The sequence below is a fragment of the Blennius ocellaris genome (genome assembly GCF_963422515.1).
Source record: "Blennius ocellaris genome assembly, chromosome: 17".
Classification (NCBI taxonomy): Eukaryota; Metazoa; Chordata; class Actinopteri; order Blenniiformes; family Blenniidae; genus Blennius; species Blennius ocellaris.
In genome coordinates this window covers 9,976,222-10,003,511 of record NC_137666.1, presented here as the reverse complement: position 1 = coordinate 10,003,511, position 27,290 = coordinate 9,976,222, and the positions used below count along the sequence as shown (strand labels likewise).

Genomic DNA, 27,290 nt, shown 5'->3' with positions numbered 1-27,290 from the left:
ATTAAAAGTAATCCAAGAAGTATGTATTTGGATTGTGGGACAAAACACTAAACTCAACCCTAAAAAGCTAATTTGGCCAGGAGGTTGGAATTGGAATCCTTCTTGCTGTGACTCAACAGTACTAACCACTGTCACACTGCGATGCCTGGATATCATTTAACAATCATTCTAAAACAAACCTGCAGGGAAGCAATACGGACCAAAATGCGTACAACGCAGGAAGGAGAAACTTTGTTTTTCCTTCAGATTGCAACACAACAGTTACGATGTATTTATTACATCTTGTTTTCACTGCCCAGAGTGGCTCAACTGCACGTTTATACCCTTAACCCTCCACAATCCTGAAGAAGGCACGACAGAGACTGGACTTCCCGAGGATCCTCAGGAAGAACGACTCGGAACCGGAGCTCTTGTTGCGCTTCTTCTACCGCTGCTCGGTGTAGTCGGCGCCGAGCTGTGGCATCTCGCTGTGGTTCACCAGCTGCACCACAGCGGACAGGAAGAGGCTCCAGAGGTTCCAGAGGCTCCATCACCACCGCCCAGAGACCGATTGGCTCCCCTCTCCCATCCCTGGAAGAAATCTACAACTCCCACTGCCTCAGGAGAGCCCCTTTCTTTTTTAAAGACTTGCACTGTTCTATTTATTTTTGCAGTTTTACAGATTTTTGATTTTGTTATTCGCACCAATTATCTTTCCACTTTTTTTTTTTTTAATGAGATCTGCTATTTTTAATTTCGTTGTGCTTCTGTAAAAAGAATGACAGCAAATTCTGATAAGACTTAAGTATGTTGCCCTTTATGATTTGAACCCACCAACATCTTTTGAGGTAGAAAAAAAAAGTAAATAGTAGCTACAATAACAAAGCTAAAATAAATGTGTCAATCCATTTTCTATATCCAGCTTGAACAGGTTGCCAGTCCATCACTGAGGGACAATCACTCGTGTACATTGACATCAGTTCACACCAATACCCAGAGGAAATGCCCACATTGGAAGAACGTGCAAACAAACAAACGAGAACCCAAGCCAGGATTTTTGGATCCACTCGCTGTGATGCAGGAGTTCTTGTCCACCTTGTTCCAGGCATGTCCATTCATTTTTCCTTTTTAAAACTTTGTTTCCCTTAAAGGAAAAAAATAAATTAGTTTGCCCACTAATTTAAAATAATTTTTAATTGTTTCCTTAAAAATACAACCTGCAGTAACTTGATAGCCCATCCAGTGGACATGAGTCTTATTGTGTGTGTGTCTGCAGCCTGCACAGGTAGCATGGTGTGTGTGATGTGCAAGGTTACTGGCGGGGAAGAATTTACCTCAGTGAAAGACGTCCCTGTGGGTATATTAGTCAATTTTGTTAACACGCTTGGCTGGGCAGCGCTCCCGATTAGTTTTTAATTACATTCAATAGTGCACAGTGTCGCCAACCACAAGCCGACACAATCTATCGACTACAACAACCTTTTCTTCAGGGAGAGAGGAGGAGAGAGCCTGCGAGTAAATCATCATTTCCACATAATTTTAAAAAGTCGTATAATTTACACCATACTGAGTCACCGCCACGCAAACACTTGACTTTTAAATGACCTTGTTGTTTGTCATACAGTGGATTCCAGCGATGCTTGACTGTTTCTGCCCTTTGTGTTGTTTAATGTGATGCCAAAATAAATCTGAAGGCGTGCCAATAGAAAGAGCATTTATAGAAAAGCGGTGAGCTAAATGTCAGAATAGTGTAGGTGGATACTATTCCCACATTTAGAATAAGCTGGAAGATGACATTTTATTTTTACTGCTATAAATACCTCAGTAGTTACTATAATGATGACTTAAATAGCGTCATTTATTTAATCACCACTGACCGATTTATTTCTTTGCAGAGTTTCATATTGCGGCACGATTCAGCCATGCCTCAAACAGTAGCAGACAATCACTCAAATTCACACATCTGGAGTCCCGAACACGCGGCGTTTTCACAGTTAATTTGTCTGTTTAAATGGGATTAAACTCCATCTGGGCTCCCACGTAAACCGCATAAAAGACAGAGATTCACTGCTGTAATAACAGCAGAGCTCAGCGAGCCAAACAAATGAGAATTTGATTCAAAGATTTTCAGTCAATGTGGGGTGGAGATGGGGGGGGGGGGGGGGGGGGGGGAGAGATGGAGCGCTCCCACTCTCTCTGTGTCGAAGGATATAAAATAATTGAGTGTGAAGAAAGCAGAATACATTATCACTTAGCTAAAAGAAACCTCTATCATCACTCCAAGGCTTTTTGCTTATGCACACAGTGTGGATAAAACCTACGGCGAAGCCCCCGAGACAGAATCCAGGTCCAGAGAGGAGCCGGGGCTTTTTTCAACCTTGCTTCACCACATATTAAGTGCCCGCATCTCTAATGAGGCAGCGTCCCTGAACGTGGCAAAGCTCAGCCGTCGGTTTGTCTCAGCTGGGGCACAGGTTTACTCGAGTATCTTGTGGTAGGGGAAGAGGGGGAGGGCGGCAGTGAAACTGGGGATGTCCATGATGGCGGTGGCGCCCGCCATCTTCGGTGAGGCGGGAAGGAAAGTGAGTTTGGACACTTCGCCGTAGGTTGAGCCGCTCTTCTCCTCCGCTTTGCCTTCTTCTCCTCCTTCCTGCTTTTTCCCCCCGCCCTCCTTGTCGTTCTCTTCTGCACCGAACCCCACCACCTTCGGAGGACAGAGGGGAATTTATAGAGGTGCCGGAGGCGCGGCACAAAAGTAAGATTGAAAGCGTTTGCTTACGTGAACGCTGAGTTTTCGGCTGTTTTCTCCACGGTGATCTTGGAACCAGGAAATGAGCTCAGCTTTGGTCATCTGCTTCAGAGCCTCAATCTGAACACACAGAAACAAATCAATAAGACCAGAGTGAACACAATGTAGTTTAGCCCAAAGAGTCAATAAATGCATGCAGAACATATATTCAATCATGCGTTTCACGCCATTCTCATTAATTCACACCTTTGCATTTATTGACATTCAGTCTGACTGCATATCGTATTTATTTATCACATATTTCTCTTAAAAAGTGATTCAAAACAGACCAAGATGTGTGTAGCAAGGCCATTTGTTTTTAAATAATCCCTCATTTATCTTGAGCGTAAACTATTAAAATCAACAGCTACCTTATCATCACGTCGTGCCTCCAAGCTGGTGCAATAAATCCTGAGATGTTGCCTTAATAAGAGGAGCAATAACAAGGATATAAAAACCCTTGATGACACCAATTACAGGCTTTTCGAACCTGCCCCAGTCTGTCCTCTGCTCTCTGGTGCTTTCTGTTAGGAGACGCTGGTGAGAAGCCACTGCGCTTCTAATCCTGCATCTTCCCTTTTCTTTTATATCGCAGGTTCTGACTTGGCCTCATTATTTTGACAACTGTGCAAAAAATCAAATGTTCCCTCCAGCATTAACTGAAGTCTACTCTAACATACTGTGTTTTGATGATTAGGCGGAATCAAGAGCAAGAAAAGCTAAATGATTTTCTGCGGCATGAAAAAGAAAAGAAAAAAAAAACCTCTGCAAAAACGGCTTTTAAAACTCGTGTTCATGTCTGGTTTTGGTATTTGCTGTGAAGTCGAGAGAAGTTGAGGAATATGGAATTCCTTCATTTTAAACAGAAATAATCTGTCCATGTGGGAGTGTGTGTGGATGAGTACAACACCACAACAATGTGGTTGGACACAAAATAGGTTTTCATACAAAAATCAGGTTGTCGTCAGATAGAAGGCAACAGTTTGACACAAAGGCATCCTTTCAGGTTTGCCCTAAAAAATGTTAGATTGGGATTATATATATTAGCATTCTGCAGGGCATGAATGAAAATCAATGATCATTGAGACAAAGTCCAGTTTGTAGACGTCTGCATTTATTCAAGAATAAGATGAGCATTGGTTGGTATGTGCACGTTACGCTTGAATGCAAGTCCTCCAGAAATGAATGCAAGTCAATGCAAAGTCCTATGAAATCATGCAAGCACAAAATGTGTCTGTATGTCTATGTACGCGAGTGTATTTAGTGTGTGTGTGTGTGTGAGAATTTGTCCTTACCTCTCTGTTGAGTCTGTCAAACACAAACTGTTGTGTGGCCACCTCAGCCCAGTTCCTGTCCACCTCTTCCCCGAGGTGTGTGTCCTCACACTCTTTCAGCTTCACTAAAGCGGTCACCTGTACACACACACACACACACACACACACACACACACCATTATTTTCCACTGACAGCAGGTTTTAGACCCTAACAAATTCTTCAACAGTGTACAAAGAAACTCCTGTTGCTTGAGAAACTTTTTGGGTGATACATTTATAACTTTTTATGGCAACAACACACAAATAACACAACGTAAAGTACACAAAATGAAACGCATACAAACCTGCGTGGTAAAGGCCTCCTCTGTCAATGCGTTTAGCTTTTCCCCGAATGAAGCCAAGAATTCTTCAATCTTTAACTCCACCAGCTCCGTACTGAGAGAGACGAGAGGTAAGAGATATATTAAAGGCTGTGGGGGTGCGTTTGATTCCTTTCGTCATTTATCAGTTGTGCTCGCTTCTCTTTCGAGGACCACACAGATAAATTGTAGCTCGGGTTTGGGTGAGCAGCGTGATGGATTATGCCTTGGTTTTTTTTGGGAGGGGGGAAGCGGCAAAGATAAATCGTATCTTGCTTTGGGCGAATTAAAGGTTACGATTGTGATGCACACTCACTTGAACTTGGTGGCTTGTGTTTCCACGGTGACAGAGAAACCCAGAACGCCGGAGGTGTTTCTGCAGGTGGGGTAGACGTGGTATCTGCAGCGGGAGACATGGAAAAGAGACAGCGAGGATTAGAGGGAGAGAACAGACAAAATTACCTGACTAAAAAGAGCATGACATTTGCTTTGCACGCCGCTTTGCACTCGACAATAACCCCCGTCTGGAAGGTATAGGATTTTAATTCAAATGTTAAAAGCATTGTTCCTGTATTATTGGAGCAGTTACGTCGGGGATTAAGCCTTACTCGTTCACACATTTCAGACACTTGGGGAAAAAAAAAAAAGAAAAAAAAATGTGTTCTTCTGCAAGTGAAATAATGAGGAAAGAAAGAGAAAGATGTAGGCAGTAACAAGGAGCATCTCCAGTTATGTCTTTGATTTGCATATAAAGTAGGAGAAGCTATAGTTTCTTTTTATTAAAAGGAGGCGTGGAAACACAGCATTAAGATGGCAGAATGTACCAGGGTTACTTTAATAATCCTGCACCCTTACAATAAAAGTCGTTAATCGTTCCAAGGACCGTCACTCATACAGCACAATACATAAAAGTATGCATCTATTTGACTGTGGCTGGCTCGATATATACAAATCACTGGAATTTGCACCGGAGACTAGCTGTGAAGTTGGATGCTCTTCCTCAAAGTAGAGACTTAACCTGGCGTTCAATCAGAAGGAGCAGTGAAATAATGAAAACAAGATTGACTATACATTAGATGAACCATAAATTATCACTTGTTCAGCAGAACTTTAGCATAACATTAATTGTAACAATCTGAAGGCAGCTACTGTAAGCTCAATGGGCACCGATAATGGGTTCGCTTTTAGTTGAGTTTTACTCCGGAAGTGACAAAATTTTATATAGAATAATGTAAACAGTGACACTCACCCCAGGGTCTCCTTTGTCCTGAGGAAATCGAAGCAAGGTTCATCCATGTGCATCTATGACAAAATATACAACTGTGTAAAACATGGAAAGATTAACGTGCAAAATAGGGAAAAAGATGTTGAAATTCTCACCACCAGCAGCTCCATTAGTGTGTGCTCTCTTAGAGCTTTCGGTCCGGACTACAAAAGGAGACTAGAGTTGAAGCAAACAATACAATCTACAATCCAGTATCACAGGATTCAGCGTGGCAGAGTCATACGTACCTGGTAATAGACTGTGACCTCAGAGTTGGCGTCTCCTTTGTTCAGTGATTTGACCTTACACATGTGGTGTTTCGGAGGCAGCTCGACCACTCTGAACATCACTGGCACCTCCGTTGGCAGCTTGGAGAACTGCAACTTACTGGCCGAAGCGATTCGAAGGGCAGATGGGAGGATTGAAAAGGGAGTGAAACAGGTGAGAACGAGGTGAGAAGGAGCAGCAGAGACTAAAAGTGAAAGTTTGATGGGAGAGCATAAATGAATAAAAGCGCGAGTGCAGAAGGGTAAAGGGGAAGCAGACCGAAACAACTAACGCTGATGCAAATTACAGAGTACGGTGGCAAGTAAATTCATTCCATTGTATATTTTTGGGGATCTCATTAGGAGGTGCATTCAGAGTAATAGCCGACTTACTCTGTGACATACTGCAGGAACTGCATCGATTCCTGGGGAGAAAAATAGAACAACAAAACAATAAATGCTAATGAGAAAGTGTGGAGAGGAAATCAGCCGAAACAAAAGGGCAATGTCAGACAAACTTGGCTAATATGCACATGAGCAAACATCATTGGTAATAGGGTTAATCTGCTCGTCTGTCCACTCACTGCACTGTTGAAGTTCCCTTGAACAAGACCTTCAGCATAAAGCTCAGCTCTGAAGCTTCGGCTGAACTCCATCAGCTCTTCAATAGTCAGACCGGCTGCGAGAGCCTCGTACTTCTCCACCATGGACCAGCGAGAGTGCTCCAAGATCAACAGACGAACATCCCTGAGAAAAACAGTGGCGCAAGATGAATGGCCAAGCAAAAGAAGAAAAAAAAAAAAAAGGAAAAATTATGAGTTGGGTTCTCACATATTTCACCACTAGAAGGCAACATAGACTTGGTAATGACTCACATGGCAAAGACAAAAGACAACGGAAGGATAAAGACTCACTTGCTGAGTTTATCAGGCTTGATCAGGATGTTGAAATATGTTTTTTTGAGCTGCTCTGCGAACATGCTGAAGACGCCAGGTGAGGCTGAGAAATCAGCCAGGTGGTCAACGATCAGGTGGAAAAGCAACTGCGGAGAGAAATGTGGTCGACAAATGAGCCAACCGCGAGCAGGGGGCCACTGTAGCAATCAATTTGTGGCTTTACGCGGGCGCGTATGCGTGTGTCTGTGTGCGTGCGCGAGGCTTCTGCAGACGAGTTCACTCACTGGCAGCTTGTGGTTGAACCCTTTAACCTTGATGACCAGGCCGTGCTCACCGGCCACCAGCTTATACTCCAGCTGGGCCACTTCAGCCTCATACGCTGGCTCTGCCAGGTTGTGGCCCAGGATGTTGACCAGCAGGTCAAACAGGACCACGCTGGAGGGCAACAACAAGGAGGGAAGGTTAAAAAGAAGATATGAAATGAGAAAGGCCACACAGAGGAGGGGGAAGGAGGATAAACGAGGCAGCAGAAGAGACACAGAGGAGTGGGGAAAAAAAATATATAGGGCAGGGATAGAAGCAAGAGGGAGAAAAAGATAAAAGCAAAACAAGTGACTAGGATTAAAGTAATGAAAAGCACAAAAACATAATTAGAGAGAAGAGTAACAAAAAAAGATCACAAAGAACATTCAAAGTAAAAGAATAACACAAATACTACTTCCACAAGGTCATATCTGAGCCTGAACTCACTTCTTAGCAGATTGTTGGATTACTGGAGATATGATGTGAAACCTGATGTACGCTGCAGCAGGAAAAGAGGACAAATCGGTGTCAACATTTGCCAAATAGCATCCGACATCCCTTTGAAAATTCATTTGCATAGTAATCCGCGCAGGCGGACAAGTCTAACCTTTAGGAATTTTGAATTTGTTGTCCTTCTTGTACCACAGGCAGCCTCTGTCGCTGTCGGCGATCCGGACTGGGAAGTCTGTGTCTGGGCAGTCAGAGGGCTGCAGGGTGAAGTCGGTGGCTGCACAAATCCCCACAAACATTAAATCAGCATTGTTCCACTCGGTACACTTTCATAAATAATGGGCGAATTTCAACAACCCGATATGTGCAGCGGCTTGTCAACACAAAGTGAGATGTTGTCCCCCCCACAAAAAAATAATAAATGATTTAGCAACCCTTGGGCCAATAATGAAGTCGCCAACTATAGCAGGGCTGGCTGTGTGTGTTAGTCACTTTGCAAAGTTTATAAGAACACAGTGTTGTACTTTCTCAAGAAACATGGCCTTTAAAATTATTCTCACTTTAGCCAACTGCATCTGTGGGGTGATTTTTGAAACAGGAAGCTTTAGCTGGCAGTAAATCAAGCTAAGGTTTTATTTATTTTTATTAATGCCTGGTTCTGTAACGGCGTTCTTGCCTCGGAGATTATCACTGGTCTTTTCCGCGCAGGGTTTGCACGTTCTGCCTGTGTGTGCATGGCTGTCTAGACTTTAACCCGTTCCCGCTTTAACGACTCCCACTGCAGTTTGTTTGAGTGACTGAATGTTTTATTTTGAAGTTGAAAACTTGAATTACATGACTAAACTGCCTGGAGCAACTTGGAAATTTTACCAAACATTAATCAATATGTCAGCACCTCTTCAGCTTAGTATTCAATTTATTATTTAAATTAATTGACTGCTACTTTCAGTCCATCCTATTTTGGTTTCTTTGCATCATTTCTTTCATACTACATCCGTTTGTATTTTTCATTTGTTCTGTGTTGATAAAAAAAAAAAAAAGTTTTACCTTGATATATTAATATTTCATCCTTTCCATTCATCAGTATGAAACAATAAAGTCTGATTGATTGAGATGTAAACTGGACAACTGTCTTCAAAGTGGTTGATTTTACACATTGTAGTTTGTTAGGTTAGCCTGCATACGTGGGATCTGGTAAATATCACGGGAATCTGACAAAATGCCTTGACTGATGTCAGTTGAGTCTGAAGCTTGAGGCTGACAGACAATCTGAGTGCACAGTTACAAAGACGTGAGATCAACAGACCTCTGCGACCAGCTGCTATTTAGCTAAAGGCTAAAGGCTCCAGGCAAAGAACACAAATGCGATAACAATAAAAAGCAAGAATCTAACAACAAGGTGCTAGTGGTTGAGCTGCATTGTGAGAAGTACAGGCGTCCTGTCTGCAAAAGAGAATATGATGCTATAACATAAGGAAACGTGTCCGGTTGCAGGCAGTCGGACCGGCCTCACAACCAGCATTATTAACAATAATATTCAAGTTACTTAAAAGTCTCTTTCTGAAAGTCAGTGGAGTTTTGACATGAAAGGATCCTAAACAGTTTGGAATCCCCAATTTCCCTCACGTAAACTCAGTCGAGCTATAGAAAGGTACAGCAACAAAGACAAAATTAGGAGTCCCATCACACAACTGTCAGGTTTGCATCATCTTTCTCTGCTTCCTTTGTTGTCAAACCCAAGTCTGGATGAATAAAACTCAGTCGGAATGACGCTGTGCACTTTTGAAATGCAAAATATATCTCTGCAGGACATGAACTATGAGATTGCCAGAACATTTATGTAAAACTTTTACGATATCAGTAACTTCCAGTATTTTTCTAGCGCTGAACCTGCTTTCTGTACACATGCCAGAGTCTGTTATGTACAGTACTGTGTGAATTAGACTTAGAGACTGGGGTATCTATCGTATAATACCAGTAAGTAATCTTTGGACTGGGTCCAAATTTATTCTGCAGCGGAGGAAAAATACTGGCAGACAGACACACAGTGTAAAGAAGAACAAGTAGTTCTGGAGGTGACCGTGTCGCCCCCCAGAGCCCTGATCTCAACTTAATCGAGACCGAGTTGAGTTTACATGAGACAAAATGATCAAAAAAGAAACTGTCAATGTGGAGAGAGAAACTGATGTGCTTTAAAGATAAGGGTGGTCACACCAAACACTGAAAACTCTCCTGCTCACGCACTTCTAAATTTGCATTAAGTGATATAAATAATTAACTTTTTTTTATTTTTAAAGGACAGCTCCCTCTCCACCACGACCACCCTCAATCTGTTGCACTCTGGATGATACTTTGCTCCTGTGGTTTTATCATGTAATGTAAAGTGACCTTGGGTGACATGAAAGGCACATGTTTTCAAATTAAATGTATTATTATAAGGTTTGTTTTGTTTTAAAGCAGGTGGAACATGTCGGCGAACAATTCATCTGAAGCAGTGATTTCCCACTTCTCGGCCTTTTGTTGGGGGGGGGGGATTTTATGTGTGAGAAAGTATCACGTGTGTGTGTGTGCGTGCATTTTCACATATACGTGTGCATGTTTCATAGCGTGTGCAAATGGCAATTCTCAATATTGTCTCAAACGACCCCTCACACACACGTTCGCGATCGTTCCATTGACCAGTTTTTGGATACTTGCAGCAGTTTTTGTACCACAGCAGCCGGCTCTTTTAATCTTATTTGCGCCCACCCAGCAAAGAAAGTAGTTTATTCACCCACCGATGAACTTGTTCTCCGCGGGGAGGTGCAGATCATTGTTCAGCTCGAGGTCCCCTGCCCACCGCTCCATCCACTCCTGCTGAATGTCTGTGTGAAGGTTAAACATCTATTAGGACAGTGAAAACATTTGCTCACCTGATTCATATTTCGAACTGAATGACCTTCACGCTTTAAGTCGACAAAAAAAATGTAATATTACTTTTGTACAGTTTCCCCCCCCCCCCCCCCTTTCTTTTATTCAAATGCTGTTCTAACACTATTGTTCGCTATCTAAAAGACAGAGATAAATGCTGGCATTTCTGCTGCTGGCTCTGCATTATATCAGGCTGAATATCACCACACAAGGGAAAAAAAAAAGACAATGTATTCACTGAATGCCGACATTGTAAGGAGGAACTGTTACACTGACAGTAAACAAACACACACACACACACATACACACCTTCCATGCTGTATTGTGTGCCAAACCACTTCTCCCTGAGGGGACACTGGCCCTCATGTTCTGGTGACAACAGCATCAGGTTGGCTTTCTCGGGGGTGAGGAGGGACAGAGCAGCACTGATCACCTAGTCACACACAGACACAGTCAACTCAAGTCAAGTTTGCAGGGGGGGGAAAAAAAGGAAAATAAGAGCAGGAGACAAAGAAAGTGCATTTCTTTCTTTGTGTCTAAATTGCTTGTTTATGAGAACAATTTTTTACTGTCAGTCACAAGAAGATGCAGAAAAACACAACAGAAGTTCTTGTCATCAGAAAATAAACAAAGCCATAATTAGACTGTAACTTTTGATGCAAGACGACGTTCGCCATCATCAAACGGGACCGTAATTCTAAGAACGGTATATTTTTGGCAGAAGAAATGTGTTTGCAAAGAAACAACTTTAGCATTTGGAGTGGCCCGTTTAATTAACATTATCTATTTTTCTTTTAAAAAAAGGGGAAGAAAATCCTGCGAGTGATTTATTCCCACAAATACTGAACTACTTACTTCTGGACTGAACTCAAACATCAGCTGATCTCCCGTCAGGAAGTCTTCTTTAGGGAAAAGCTGCATGTTTTCGCAGATGTCCTCCGCATACTCTATAGGGTCAATCTGACGGGGGAAAAAAAAAAAAAAAAAAAATCAAACAGAGTTTTCACCCTTCGCCGTCTCACTAAATTGCTGTAGCTTGGGGATGTTTGTATTCTCACCTGCTCCTGATAGTGAAACTCATTCGCTTCGATCCTCTGAATCTCTTCATATATTCTGAGAGTGTAAACAGACAGACGGAGTAATCACCTTCATCCACCCCAGACAAACGCTTCAATGCCAAAGCGCCAATTATCATTAGCCCAAATTAGGGAGCAGAGCGCAAACAAAAATAATAAGGTTATAATTAAATAAACGATCAAATAGCGGCCGAAACCTATCGGCCTAACACTATTCTGTGTTTTGCTGTTTATACAGCTTCCTTCTGTACCGCAAAACCAGACTAACAACATTTTAAGCATCTTTGATTTTTTTTTTTTTCAGAGATGGTCTTTTCTCAGCTTAATCTGCCGCCATTATGTTGTCTGGGGATGCTGTTGTGTGTATACGAGAGTGAGACTTTGCCTTTGTTGCGGTCCGAGTGTCTGTAACATCTTCAGGTATTGGAACACCAGCTGAGTCACCTGAAATAAACAAAAACAACAAGATCACCCTTGTGTGACCCAAAGTAGAATTGCTTTGAAAACAGACATTTCAGTTCAAGTCGAAGGGGGTAAGAAACACAAATGAGTGTTTTATGACTGTATTTTAGTAGATTCGTCAAGTATATGAATTCATTTGAGTATTTATATTCCTGATTGCCTTTCTGCCTTACATTTAAGCACAGATAGCTGTAATTTCTCCTCAATCCTATGAGGATGATTCAAAAGATAATCGAAAATCAATAATGATTGAATGCCATGCTTTCTGGTTTTAAAACCAAAATCTTTAAAATGACTGAAATGCTTTAACAAAATCACAAAACAATTAGTTTCTGACTCAAACTATGATCCTAGTTAATTGCTGGTCCCTGCTACCGATTAATATGTTGTATCCATGGTGACAATCATGGTATCACAGGAACAATACGAATTATTACTGATTATTTTGCCTTTATAATGGTTAAAATATTGGCAATGATTTGGATGTTCTTTTCAATGTTTTTCCACATTTTTAGCTTTCTGCTCATCCAGTAAAAGCATTATCCTCAGAGATGCGGCACCATTCACATAACAAATGATCAGCCATTAAAATGGTATAGCATTTATTGCTGGGAAACAAAATAAAAATGTTCCAATTACTAACATTTTGTGTGTAGGCTATAAGCAGCAACTCCCAGATTTGTGATATAAACATAAACGTGAACGGGCCGATGTGAATTCGCCACCTCCGAGACGAGGGGATGGCGCCCCACCCCTTTGAAGCTCCCTCCGTTACTGTGTAATTTGAAAGACACAAGCTTATTGCATATTTATGCCATTTAAACAGACTGGATTAAGTACTAAATTAAAGAAAGAACTCAATTAAAAGCAGCTGAAAAAAAAATATTAATAAATCATGCCCAATTTGCAGCTGTAAAATGTGAAATCGTTTTTGAATTTCAGTTTAAAGACCGACTTCTTTCACTTTAATCGCAGCCCCACAGCTCAGGCGTCACAAGAAATCCAAGCATGTCCCCTTCGCAACACAATACGACTCATTTAGTTTGCTCGGATGGTGCTCGACTCGTCTGGAGTTTGACAATTATGTCTTCCACAGCGGACACCAAATGGATTGGCAGGTCTTATGAGGTTAAGTAGACGGCAAACTCGAAGGTGCTTCATACATTAAGAGACGCCCTTACGGCAGCCAGCTGGAATAATGTACGTCCTCAACAAGCAGAGATGTGCGCCTTAATTCTCCCACGTTTAAGGATTCACGCATTTAAACTAAAACATCACCTGTACTTTAAAAGTGCTCGCTATTAGGTGAACAAAAGGAGCTTCAGCTGCAGATACATTAGAGGCATGAATTCCATTACTGCCATGAACGGAATACTATTGAGGCCACCATGTTCCACAATGAAGAACTATTTGAGAGGTATATTTTCCATCTCTCTCAGAGGTAAATCTCAAACGTTTGAGGGATCATTGTGTTCCTTGGTTTTTCAGGGGGAAAGCGCTGGCATTTTAAAGAGATGCCTTGACATTTTGGGCTATGCGTCTGCTTTTTGCGCTGGGAGTTACAGAGGAGATCAATATCGCTCTCGTGACAGTGCACCAAGAATAGGGCTACAACAAGCAGCCAATTAGCTTAGCAAGCATTAGGACTGGAAACACTTCGGTCTCACTAATTACCACATTATATCTTGTTTATAGGGAGACCCGTTTCTCGGCTCGGTTCAGCTGCCAGGCAACCACCAAAGATTACAAAATGTTTGCAGCAAAATGTGCTCCCCGTAAAACAGTGTACCAGTCGTGCGGCATCCCCTCCCATTTCATGCTGGTGGTGTGCAGAAGTTAGACATGCAGGATGGTAACGCATGTGGAAGAGTGAGCATCTGATGTGCTGGGAGGTGGATTTTTGTCAACTTTCAACAAAGCCAGGAAACTCAGCCTGCAGACTCTGCTCTAAAGCCTGAGGTTTTTCCCCATTGTGGCAATGTGGCTCAAGCTCTCTGGGGGGTCGGGGGGGGCTCATCCTCCCACACACTGAAAACCCCGGTTGTAAGCTAAAACTGAGCAAAAAGTGGCTTTCGAATCTGCGCCGCTGTCCCATTTCACTTTAACATGTATGCAATACAATTGAGATGCTGTGATTTTCTCACATTGCTATCTGTGCGATATAGTTTTCTTTCCTTTCAGCACAATGAGCTCAAAACTACAAAGCTCCTTGCAAAGCCGACCCACTGTACAAAGGTAGCTTTGCGTGGGAGCCTTTTTCTGAAATGCAGTTTTTTTTTGTTTTGTTCCAGGCACAACTTAGCCGTCTTGCTGTGTGTCTAATAGGAGAAGAAGGCACAACAGAATAAATATCTCTAATGAACCAGTGGCACACTGCAATTTGTACATCAGCATAATAATATCTAGTGTCATCCACCTGGAGTCTGATGGTCCCTCCAGTCAATTTATTTAAAAAGCACATTTTAAGAACAGCAAAATTATGTCTCTAATAATGATAATATGATTACTCATGAAAGCGACAGCCTAGCGAAATGACTACAAACAGTACTCTGTTGTCCTCGCAATTACTCAAATCTACAGCATTTCAGACTTTAATCCCCCAAAATGTCTGAATTGATGGGATGACATCCTCAAAGCCGTTATAACATTTACACAGCAGCCATCAAGTTTATTGACAAAAGGATTTCTTTTTTTTCCCCTTATTTGCTACTTAGGAATAGAAAACAGTACTGCTGATAGATCAAACACTGTGTCTGTGGTTGTCTTAGCAACTGATAACGAAGAATAACAACATGACTTTTCACCAACTGATGCCAAATGATCAGCTGCAAAGGCAGAGATGAACGACTGAGTTCAGTGGTACACGTCTTGATTTAATCTAAATGAGCAGAAAGAAAGAAAGAAAGAAAAGAGGCTTCTTTACCTGGTAGAAGTTTTGGAAACCCTCGTCAGTGAGGGTGATGGAGATTGAGAAGATGGAGTAGGTGGTGTTTTGATCAAAGCCAGTTTCACTGTTTCCTCCGAACAATGCCAGGGCCCAGCACCTACACAGACGTGAACACACACACACAGTTCAGCCATCTTCTAAGTCTAAACACTTTATCCAGACTCGTGGGGGGGGGGGGGGGGGGGGCTGGAGCTTATCCCAGCAAAGACCAGGCATATGGCAGGGCTAACACACAGACAACCAAGTACACACGGCGGGGCGACACAGTCAGAAAATAATCTAAAAAGCATGTATACGGATTGTGGGATAAACCCATGCAGGCATAGAGAAACTCCATGCAAAATATACCCATCACCGAGCAGGTTCGAATCAGGTTACTGCAGTGAGGCACACCCCTTAACCACTGTCCGAAATTAATTTACCACCCAGCCATCTGCCAAGCAATCCACTCAGGGTCACAGGGAGGTAGACATCATGCAAGATGACAATGAGCAGCAGATTTATTAAAAACTGTCTTCCACGGGGGGAAACAAAAGAAAAGCACATTCACACGGCACACCTAAAGACACTTTATAGTCACTAAATCACATCTCACACAATTTTGGAATCTGGGAGCAAATCAATGTGCCCAGTAAAAATTAAGGAGAACATGCCAATGCCACAAGGAATGATCCCAAGCGGGGAGTTGAACCAGGCGTTCTGCTGCAAGACAAAGGTGTTCAACCACTATGGCACCCTGCAACCATTTATATATTCTACAGTCCTTTGAGAACAGATTCCCAGAGTGCAATAGAAAATATTGCCTATATTCAAATATGTGCAATAAAGTAAGTCGAAAAAAACAAATCATTTCATATTTCCTGGATTGAGACAATTTACCAATTATAAATGTAGTTCTGCCGTTGCTGTGAACTGAGCCTCAATCTATTCTGTATTTGAGTTTTTTGCTGCATTTATTGGTGTAAAGACCCGAGTGATTGCGTAATGACGAACACTAAACTAAAGTTGGCTCAAAGAGTCTGGAGTGCATTATCACACCTGCAGAAATATTCACCAACGGCTCAGACCAAGAGTGTTAACTGTCTGGGAGTCTTCAAGCTGTCCTGGAAACACATTATTATGGACTTGGTCAATGTGCAAAAACCTACAGACGTGTTCCCATGGACATTTTGAAGCATCTGATCTGTAATGTGCGTGATGGGCACAGGCTGAGACAATTCCCCTGATTTAACATGGGGGACAACAACTGCCCATTTTCAAATCCTTGCCTCTTGGCCTTTGATGTCTGGACTGTCTGAAGTCAATAAAAACCACCAACACTGCCTCGGCCGTTTGTTTTGATCGGGGATTGAGACTGAGCACACTCAAATTCCACTGTTGTCATTTATCAACAATTGAAAACAGCACTCACAGTGAACAGGAATATTCGATCAAATCCCACAAGTGGAAGTGATGGTAAAGGGAGTGCTGGATGGGCTCTTGGCATTGTGGGGCGAGACAAGGTTTGGTAAATCACTTTTCCACTTAACAACAAGGGGCTGAAAAACATTTGTACAACCACATCCACAGAAGAGAATCGATGAACCGCATTGTCAAGAGCGACAGAAAAGTTTATAGTCTGAAGATTGGGCTCAAACATCCAGGGCTCGCACACAGACAGAAAAAGCTCATGTATACCAAGTAAATTGAAGAGCTTTTAATTGGGTTTTGGAGGGCCCTCATATCAGGAAAAACAAACCGACAGAAGCAATAACACTCACTTCTTCCGAAGCACCGAGAGGATGCTTCCTGTGCCTTCATGGCCAATCAGCCACGAGATGTAGTGGAGAGGCTTCACTCTGAAAAGAGGAGGGAAGGACACAAAAATAGGAAACAAAAACATTGACGCAATCCATCCACAATCAGGGTAAAGTACGGTTTCTTTTGGCTGGTCTAATTCTATGTTTATATGAAGAGGCATCACTCTCCAGGACGGAGACAGGGGCATGAAAAAGAAGATAAACAAAGACATTTGATGCAATTTCTCTCAAGTGAGGGAAAATCGAGGTCTGCTGTGAATCGTGTGATTCTTTATTTATGTGCCTCACAACGTCTGCAGTGTTATTGCTGCATGTAACCTCACCTGTAGTATTTCTCCTGAGGAGGAAGAGCCCAAGTGATATTCAAGGCATGAACTTTCCGCACAGGAACAACTGCAAAGACAGAAAGAATTACAGGATTGCTTAAAATTCTTTAAAGATCTGATACTGCTGTCACCAATCAGAAAACATCTGTATGGTTTTCTTAAAAAGTCTTGGGGAAAAACACACAACACTTTTTAGTGTGAAGCAAAAGCACACTTCTGTATATCTCGTTGATTACTCATCGTTTTGTATTAACTGTGTTCACAGCAAAGGTAAACCCGACACATCTGGAGAGGTTCGCATGTAGAGGATGGGAACTGAAAATATGCAGAACGAGTGAATTAGTACCTCTGTAAAGCTTGCAGAAGGCAGGTGTGTCGAAGGGATCCAGCATGTCAGAGAAATCTGGCTTCGGAAGACCACTGCAGACACAAAAACAGAATTATAGGATTCAAAAGCTGTAGATATAGGCATGACTGAGTAGAACAGCCATTTTCAGTGTGGGGAGGGGGGGGGCTAAAAAAAAGTTTTTTTTATTCAGAGTTTATAGGAAATGCTATAAGAAGATGACGGTCTTCAGTTATGCTTTACATTTTCACAGAAATAGAAGTCAAATATTTTCATTTATTCAGAGCCAGACGAAAATTCCTTCGGCTCATCTGAAGGAGCGAAAAACAGTTAAGTGATTTTATAAGCAGAGATGTGAGGAATTTCATCAGCCCACTGAGGAACATGTAATCTTTTAATTGAAAAGGTAGCCTGAAAAAAGAAACTCGAGGTTGTGCGGGTTTCATGTAGAAGTGACATGCATGTTGATTCTCCAAGGAAGAGCGGCGGTGAGTCATAAAGCGAGCAGGAGAGGGGCTCTGCAAGAAAACAGATTTAGCTCAGCTTTCAGGAGAAGTGAACCCTTTCAGGTGCATCACTTTGAAAAAAATAAATAAATAAAAAAAAAATGTCTGAAATAAAGAGCGCTGAGAAAGAGATGGAAGAAGGCTTGACATTTACATTTGAGCAAAGGATATTGAGACCCAATCTATAACGCCGGCACGTCATCGCACTGACCGAGAGCCACTTCTCCGATACTCACTTGTTCGGCACCTTGCTGAAGATCTCTCTCACCCACTTTTCCAGAGTGTCCAGCTTCTCTGAAGGACATGCAGAATGAAGGAGGATAAGGTTTGAGTGCGTCTTAAAAACTAATATTTCTCTTTTCTCCAGGAATTGTGATTCATTAAAGTAGTGGTAATAAATCTTTAATGATCGCATCCATGACACGTTTTAGCCCATTTTAAACTCAGTCATGCTCATTTAAAAAAAAAAAAAAAGAACCACAAAACAGTATTACATCCTGCCATTTTACAGTACAGGGTAATGCAGCTTTTCTGTGTTAACTTCTGCAAGGTCAGAAAACTGTTGACTAATGCTGGGCTCTTACTCCTTTTCTTTTGCTTTCAAACCAGCAGCAGACTTCGCTTGCATGCATGTATTCAGCATCTGCTCTGCATTCACCAAACAAAGTATTACCTAATTCAACATTTAACCAAGTCTTTTTTTTTTTTTAATGATTTGAAATTGTGCAAACAAGTTCCTAGTAACTACACCATGCATATGATCTGATGTTACACTGTACCAGTACACAATTTTCAAAGCAAATGCAAAGTGAGCTAAAGTCTAAATGGCCAATGCGTAACCTGAAATGGTTTTAGGTTTCTAAAAAAAACATTCTTTGAAAATAGAGTGGCCACAGGTGTTGCAAAATCAAAAACAGCTCTAAAAGCAGTTTCTTGTTCTATTTTACCAAGCAGACCATTGAAAATACGATGCAAAATTCTGACTTCAGACAAGACAGAGAGATTCAATAAATCAACTATTAAAGGGTGAATAACATATTTCAGTGTAGTTTTTAGCCGTCTTAAAATTCCCGAAAATTGTTTTACTAAAATTCATCATTATTCTACATAAAGCGTGCTAAACACTGCAAAGTGCATTGTGTGATACGCAGGCCGCCTCTCTGAATTAATGTGCCCCGTGCTGGTCTTCAACAACGTAGACACCATAAATCACTGACAACATGACAGAGTCACCTTAATGAAAATGTGCATTTAATCTGGTTTGACCAACTGCATGCCGACAACAGTTCAGCTCACCCTGCTCACGTCTGACAAAACACACGCTTGATCTAGGAATGAAAGCTCTCATCGGCTCTTTAAAGGGGCTGCTGGCATCCATACACCCATGAGCCATAATATTGTGACCACACGCATAACATCATGTTTATGCTGACCTTTCGCAGCAATTTCCACCTACAGCAGCTCATCTTTTTGCCTGGACCGCACAGAGGAGTCTTCATTCCCCAAAAGCATCACTTCAACATTTGGCTCCTGTTACAATGTCAACTGTTAAACGCTTTGATAGATTATTGACCACTGCATATTGGTAAACCCTCACAAGAGCTGCAGTTTTTGATATGCTCTGACTCAGTCATTTAGATCAGTTTATCCATCTCGCTCAAGTACTCGGTTATTTTTCTACTCCCAACACATGCACGTTGAGGAAGAAATGTCAACTTTCTGACTAATGCATATTGCCTTCTATCAGGTTGGCTGATAATTAATGTTATTCACTTCACTTTTATTGGCCGTAACGTTGCAACGACTCCATATAAGTCTGCGGGGATAAATTTCTCTTCAGCATTGACACATTAATAGAAAAAGAAACAGCCTTTGGGTGACAGCTTCTTGAGTTTCCACTTTTACCCCCGGGAGTAGACCTGCACATCACGGCAGTAAATACGTTAAAGGATGGCATTACCTGGAACGTTTTCAAATAATCAAAAGCGACACAATTTTCTGAGTTGTTCCCTTTTTCTCTTCCATTTGTATCTTAATACCTGAACTGCCTGGAATGTACTGAACATGTTGTTTCACCGCGATTAGTGCTCTCTGTAATGCTCCTGCATCGCGCTACACAGCTTGATATTTGGAAGACAGTCTGTACTGAGCTGCAACAAGAAAAACTCGGGCTTAAACAGAGGGCCAATAACTAAGCTGTATCACGAGGATGATATTTCCCAGCACAAAATGTCAACACTTGTCATCGTTTTACTTGTGTGTTGTAGTTAATTAACTGTGTGATATTTTCTGTGAAAACCCTGAAAATGTGTTGGTATTTTGTCTCCAACTTTGTTTTGGAGTAATACAGCAATTTGAGCTGATTTGAGGATGATTATCTACGGTTGGCTGAACACAGATGAAGTGGAGCCTTATTAGAGCTCATGATAGTTTTAATTTTTGATTAATCTACAGATTGCTTTTTCAATTAATTAGTTTATTTTGGCGTATGAAATTATAGAAATCAATTACATTTCTGTCAGACAGCTAATCAGCAAAAATTCCCATTATTAATAAATGAGATGGAGTCTCCTGACCTTTTGACTGCACAGTCAGAGTCATGTAGTGGGCCGAGTAGTGCTTCTTCCAAAATGCTCGCAGACGCTTATACACATTGATCTTTTGCTTCTTGGGCTCCTGCTTCAGAGTCTGTGCATTTCCTGTTGTTGACACAAGTGAACATCAATTTGAGCTCAATTATAAAACATAGCAGAGAAAGGGAAAAAAAAAAAAGGTCTAAGAATTATAGGGACATGAGCAAGGAAAGAAAATCAGTGCTGGTTTCACTGCTCCCGTTTGTGATTGCTGAACATACCCCAAGGAGGCCCGGTGTGTAATATGTGTCCCAGCGGTTGTGTTTACCAACTCACCCCAGCAGAACTTGCCCATAGGGTGTCCAGGTTTGGCCAGACTGCCAAACAGCATCTCCTTCCTATGGGAGTCAGATGGCTTAGCCAGCTGGTACTCTGGCAGGCAGAAGGAGAGAAAGGGAAAAAGGTAAGACGGCAGATAAGAAAGAAAAAAAGGAGAGGATCAATGGTGAGCAAAACAGTTACTTGAAAAAAAAATGATGAGCAATGCAGCCAACAGAACATTTAACTCCGGATGGAACTGCTAATATTCAAGCTTTCTGAATAGAGGACTCGCGCACAAAGGTACCAGGACCTACCACTGTCAACGGCCTCCACCTCCCTGTCAATGGCGTCTCGAATCATCAGGGGGCAGATGAAGAACTGCGCCCATCTGAAAGGATGACAGAACAGACGGGGCATAATCAGAGACCACATACCTGGCAGGCAGACTGACAGAGCACAGGTCAGACAGAAACAATCAGATGTAGACTGATACACATCACAGACAAGAGCAGGGGGGGGCAGCTGATAAAGCGCGCTATATTTGTTAGAGCTTATCAGTACACATCGTGTGTCAGGTCCAACAGCAATCTCTGAATGTCACTTTTTTGATGGTATAGTTTGTTGAAATATTACCCCATCTTTACGAAGTTTACCAAGTCCAGCTACGAGTCACAATGTAAATGTAGAAATACACTGACAAATGGCTGGTGCACCTGTATCAACACAAAGATGTTTCTTAGCAATGTGTTTTTACGGTTTTTATTTATCCATAAACCTTATAGTCCTTCAGAAGTTCGACTCTTAAAAGGTGACTGCTCCAAAAACAAAAACCCTCAGAAAAATCCTCACCTGTCAAGAGCCTCTTTGAAGCTCTTCCGCTGGACGTCAAACTGGAAGATTGTCCTCTCACAGTCAGTGGAGGCGTTGTCGCTCCCCCCATGCTTCTTGAGAAAGGCATCAAAGCCATTTTCTGAGGGGTACTTCTCACTGCCCATGAACACCACTGGGATGTAATGAAAGAACAGTAAGGAGGAGAGCACTGTTACTAAGAAAGAAAAAAAAAACACACAAACCTATACGATAGCAGCCAGCCAAGCACAGCTCTTGTGGCATCACATTTCAAGCACAGCCGCAACAGGATTTGATAGTTTGGTATCAGATATACAGCCGTTGTACAAACTGCTCCAAATCGTGCTGGGAACATTTGGCAAAAGATCTGACGACAGACTACAGGGATGAGAAAGGTTTTGCTTTCGGACTATGGGTAATCATTTCGAAACAATGTTCAAGAATCATGTTTGCAGAAACGACAACACAACAAAGCCCCCGTTTATATCATCAGCAGTTCAGAAAACCGTTGACATATAGTGCGAGCTTTTTTCTTTCCTTCTTTAGCCTGGAGGAAGACTTGCTGTATTACATACACAGAATTTAGGACGGACCCAGCAAACGTCTTGTAAACGAAGGTACAGCTGAGATATCAATCAGGCAACATGAAAAGCAGGTCCTAGACTCCCAGGGGGGAGGGAGCGTTGGGCATGTTAATATATATCATTTGGTTAGAAGTAAATCAATTATTCAGACTTGAACTTCAAAGTCTTGCATCATTCCATCAGCCTGCAGCTCAGCGTTTATTCATTCAGCTCTCATTTATACCTCCATTACCAAGTTATTGTTGCAAGGAGCTGGAGCTTCTCGAAGGTAACAATGAGCCACATCCTGAGTGGCTCACCAGGCCATCACAAGACAAACAAAAGACTGACTAATCACAAACAATATGCATTTCAGTGTCCAAATGACCGAACATTCAAAGCAGGGCACAAAGTGAACATGCAGACTCCACACCAAAAGCCACCAGCTCAAAACCACGGCACCAGAGCTTGTCTCCCACAGACCGAAAACCTATTTATGGGTGAACACAGGTGACGACTGAGATGCACAATGAACAGGATGAAAAGTGGGTCGGAAGAAGCCCAAAAGCTTTTTTCTTTTTTTCCCCCTGTAGCCTCACTGTAGATAAATCAGGCCCAAGGAGGGGGAGTACTCTGGGAATTGTCTACGTATTATTAACCGACACTGAGCTGCACATCGCAGGCTAATAGGGTGCATCAAATAATTAAAACAAAGTACACATGGCGAGCATTCAAAATTGGGCTGGGTGAAAGAAAACAGTTCAAATGGCAGCTGAGGATGGACGAACCACTGGAATGAAGACAAAAAGACGAGGGACACTTTAACAAAGTGATTAATTACTCACTGTGTTCCAGAAAGTGAGCGAGGCCGGGGAGATCACCGGGATCACTGAAGCTGCCCACACCCACACACAGAGCGGCAGCAGACTGAAAACACAGGATATCAAGTCATTTCGTCTTTAAGCTTGGCAAAGCACTTCAAGCATAAATTCAAGTCCATTATGTTTGTCTGCCTGCCAACAAAGCCCATAAAACGACTAAAAACTAACAATGAATGGATTCCTATAAAAGCTTGAATGAGCCACAGTAATATATACTCCCCAAATACAAATGGCAGTCCTATACTGCTGTCATTAATAGTAGCTGGTGCTCCTGAGTTATTTTTCCTTAAGTAACGTATCCTTCAGACAAGAAGAACAACTTGTTTATGACAATTACAAAACAATGAAACTGCCATCGATAACCTAAATGGGTCTAATCGGGTCAAATGGGGCAAGAATGAGTAAAAACCAAGCCAACTATGCCTAAAATGTAACAATCGTATGGAATTTGCCAAGACATTACAAGAATATATAGCTGAAGTAATGACATTTTAAGTACAGATATGTTATAAAATAGTTATCTTTATGTTTTGAACCCCTCTTACAGAGATTGGCATACTTTTCATGACAATAACTCTTACACCATATGTACAATTTACAACATTTAAAAACTGACAGAAAGCAGGGAAATAGAGTGATGGCACATATACAAGACAGTACAGTGGCCACAAGGACTTCTGCAGTACAACTCTCCAGACAAGAAGGACCAACCATGCCACACATTTATAACATTAGCTTGTCAAACACAGAGTGATGTTGAAGAGCTGACAAATATTTTCAAGATAAGTTTTCTTGGAAAAGGGGAAAGAAGCAGTCACACATTATATACAGACATAAAATCCAAATAAATCTGAAGAAGACTACATTTTTGTGTTTTTTCCATTTGAGCACTCTTTTCCCTCTAAAATATAACTGGACTTCTTGGATGAAAACTTTTCCTCACAGTACCTGTTTCTCTGCATTTCCTTTCTTCTTTTTCCCCTCCTGGTCGTCATCACAGCCCTGGTGCTCATCATCTTCCCCAGACTCATCCTCAGAATCGTCTCCAGATTCATCCTCCTCCTCTTCCTCTTCCTCCTCCTCATCTTCACCTTCTCCATCTGAAGTGTCATCTTCTGACACCATTGGTCCACTGTAGTCTGAGATGAGCAGGGCTCGAAGACCGTTGTCTAGCACAATGTACCTGCAGAAGAAGAGTTGCATCACTGATCTTTACAGCTTTCATTGTTTGTGTGTGTGTGTGTGTGTGTGTGTGTGTGTCTGCGTGCGTGCGCGCTGGTAAATCAAGAATCACGTTCCTGGCTGCATGTTTCACCCTTCGAGACTCAGTTGTTCCCCGCTTCTTCACAGCAAATTTTCCAACCGTGGCCCACAGAGGCCGAAGGCATTGGTGTGTGCTTAAAGCATGAAATCATCCCATCACACTACAATAATGCTGTACTGATCCAGCTGGAGGAGACACTCAATACCGTTTTAGGATCTGGGTTAGTGGATCTGGGTCATTTTCTCAGCACTTTCCCCATTTCTAATGGAGAAAATAGTATCCAGGGATGCATCACATTGCATGGAAAATGTAATTAATAACAACGCCTGGGAAACAACTACAACATTGAAGAGTTAACTCGTGTAAGTGAGCTGGAGTATTATGCATGACTTGGACACTTGGGGACTAGGTATGGATGCTGGATGGTCTCACAAGTTGTGCTGCAGAATTCTTTACCTGTATTGTTTGGGGTCACTGGGGGACTTGATGATCTCACGGTCTCCAACATTGTCTTCTCCTCCTCCTTCCCCCGAGCCCACCACAGCCTGGTTCTCCTCCCTGGACTCAGGATCCGTGTCTGCGGCCGCGGCACATGCTGGGACCGAGCCGGAGGAGTCGGACGCGGGGCTGTTTCTTGACTTGCTTGTTTGCGGCATCCTCGGCAGAGGTGACGAGACTTTTGCACTGCGGGCTGACAGCAAGGCGCGACCATAAACAACGGGACAGCTCGCCGTCACCGGTAATTTCCTCCTCAGCACGCCGACACACCTTGTCAGCCGAAACAGAGCAATGATGAAAACCCCTGGCTGAAAATAAAAAACAAAAAAACGAGCGTGGCAAAGATGAAAACTCGCGAGCCAATGGGGACCAAAACAACACGAGATTAACCAGCCCTCTCTCTTCTATCTATAACACGGGCCTATAGGTTCACTCTCTCACACACACAGCGACCACAATGCAGCTATTCACAAAGGCTGTCTGGTGGTTTCGCCCTATTCATCCGAAAGTCAGCTAAAATGCGAGCCAGCCTGATCACCGTGGACCTCTCATCTGCAAGTACAGCTAAACACACCACGAAGCAGGAGCAGCCTCGAGCAGCCTCGAGCAGCAGCGGGGAAAACAACAGCCGCTGCGCGTTCAAACCCATATGTCTAATGTCAACATATTTTAAGCATTAGCGATATAAATTACAGGTACGTGTCGAGGAAAAGTACTTTAGGAAGCCGCTGAGAAACAATGTACTCTACCTTTCCTCTCTGCTGACAGCACAAGGGCCTCGGAATATGTGGACGCGAGGGACTCCGCAACAAGCGGGGCTGTGATTGGCCGAGAGGATAAGCACCCGATTAAAGGCGTCCGCTGATTGGTTGCCTGGAAGTGAGGGGGCGCGGTTTGGGGACGAACACGTGCGCGCTGCCGGAGTCAGGAGTGGTTACATTGTGGAGGGCTGCAGGGACAGGACAGCCAGCAAGATCCCACCTGGAGGAAACCAGCTGCCAGCCATCTGTTCATGATTATGACTGTTAGATTGAATGTCCAACTGGCGACTTGTCATTACTGGTAAATATCATAATTGACAGTTTTCTGTCTCGCTTTACCTCCTTAGCCAATAAACATTGAGGGTTGAACCTGGCGTGAACTGCCTTGTTCAACTAAGCCGCTTAGGAACCACCTCATATTAAACTCTAAACCCTTACGTTTCTTAATGCACTTGAAGAAGGATTCAGACAGGAATGATTAGTTTAGGGGCCGCTAGATGGCAGGCATAGGCCACAGGGGATATAAGACATTTACTACAGTTTTTTCAGCGTGGCCAAACGTTTGGATGTCTCAGAATTACTATTAAGGGCTATTAGTCTGGGTATGTTTGTCAGATTTCAAGAGCTTTCAGGCATAAAGGTTCATGAAAGTAGGCAGCAGATTTTCAATATCTATATAACACTATAACAGATGCCAAAAAGAAAAACAATAAGACAATAAATCAATAAAAATAAAGCAAATTTAACTTTCAAGTTTTAACACACATAATACAGACAAGCAGGCTATACCACAAATCTCAGATCACTGTGAAATGAATTAAAAAAACTAAATCTTATCATGAATAAGCCACTTTGACATTTGTCCAATGCTCTTCCTCAGCCGTCACTCAGCAGCGTGTTGGCATTTCACCCCTTCACTGTGCCAATATGTCCTCCCCCTCACTCACCAACTCTCTCACTCCCCCTCTCTGTCTCTGTCTGAAGCCAATCTGATTTGCCCCTGGGCTTCTGTCGGCAGAAAGAGGTGATAAACACCGCAGCCATGACAACCGGCGAGCCAGACACACGCCTGAGTTCCTGTATCCTAATGGCTTCACTTGGCATCCTCTCCTCCTTTAATTCATCAAGTTCAGCCTTCACCTGAGATGATATTAGGACTCTCGGGGGCTGATGACGCCACCGTCCTCCTGCTACCTTTCGAGCTCTCCCATCTAGTCTTTTATGATAAGCTCACAGTACTTATGTCAGCATGTGAGATGCAACAGTGTTAACACCAATACCTTCACTCCACTTAAAATACAGCTCAGGATATAATCACTGAACAAATATTGGCTCAGTCGTATTAATATTAACACAAGCGTAAGAACACTGATTCTCCTGACAGACAGAAGTGAAAGCACAAACCTGCCACTTTAATAAGAGGGGTTTTTTTTGTGTGTGTTTTTTTTTTACAAAGACGTCTTATTGATCACTGGTGGAGCGCTTGTAAAAATACTGTGAATGATTTTTTTTTTTTCCAGAGCAAAGTCGTGGAACAAGCCATATGAGCACAAAGCTATTGCTCAGCTGAAATTGCAAGGCTGTGGTAATAGCGAGGATAAGCAGCCTATTAGAACTGTGTGAAAGTGC

At 42.4% G+C, this 27,290-nt stretch overlaps 1 protein-coding gene across 2 annotated transcripts; it reads right to left on the bottom strand.

Moving 5' to 3' along the window:
- Positions 1 to 1,574: 1,574 nt before the first annotated feature.
- On the bottom strand, positions 1,575 to 25,702 carry nrd1a (nardilysin a (N-arginine dibasic convertase)). Of its 2 annotated transcripts, none has more exons than XM_080512934.1 (32): positions 25,650 to 25,702; positions 24,859 to 25,093; positions 24,087 to 24,321; positions 23,103 to 23,184; positions 21,695 to 21,848; positions 21,160 to 21,233; positions 20,861 to 20,956; positions 20,528 to 20,650; positions 18,188 to 18,245; positions 17,446 to 17,519; positions 17,097 to 17,166; positions 16,735 to 16,812; positions 14,951 to 15,071; positions 11,951 to 12,009; positions 11,548 to 11,602; positions 11,345 to 11,449; positions 10,799 to 10,922; positions 10,357 to 10,443; positions 7,737 to 7,856; positions 7,577 to 7,628; positions 7,111 to 7,261; positions 6,845 to 6,972; positions 6,515 to 6,677; positions 6,324 to 6,355; positions 5,913 to 6,051; positions 5,781 to 5,828; positions 5,650 to 5,702; positions 4,717 to 4,800; positions 4,386 to 4,476; positions 4,063 to 4,179; positions 2,759 to 2,848; positions 1,575 to 2,683 (listed from the first exon to the last, which is right to left on the bottom strand). In XM_080512934.1, the coding sequence occupies exons 2-32, from the start codon at positions 25,056 to 25,058 to the stop codon at positions 2,456 to 2,458; spliced, it is 3,291 nt and encodes a 1,096-aa protein (XP_080369060.1). In that variant the 5' UTR covers positions 25,059 to 25,093; positions 25,650 to 25,702; the 3' UTR covers positions 1,575 to 2,455. The 2 variants fall into 2 exon arrangements, with proteins under 2 accessions (XP_080369060.1, XP_080369059.1); XM_080512933.1 differs by having other exon boundaries at positions 24,859 to 25,208; positions 25,650 to 25,675.
- Between the last annotated feature and the right edge of the window lie 1,588 nt (positions 25,703 to 27,290).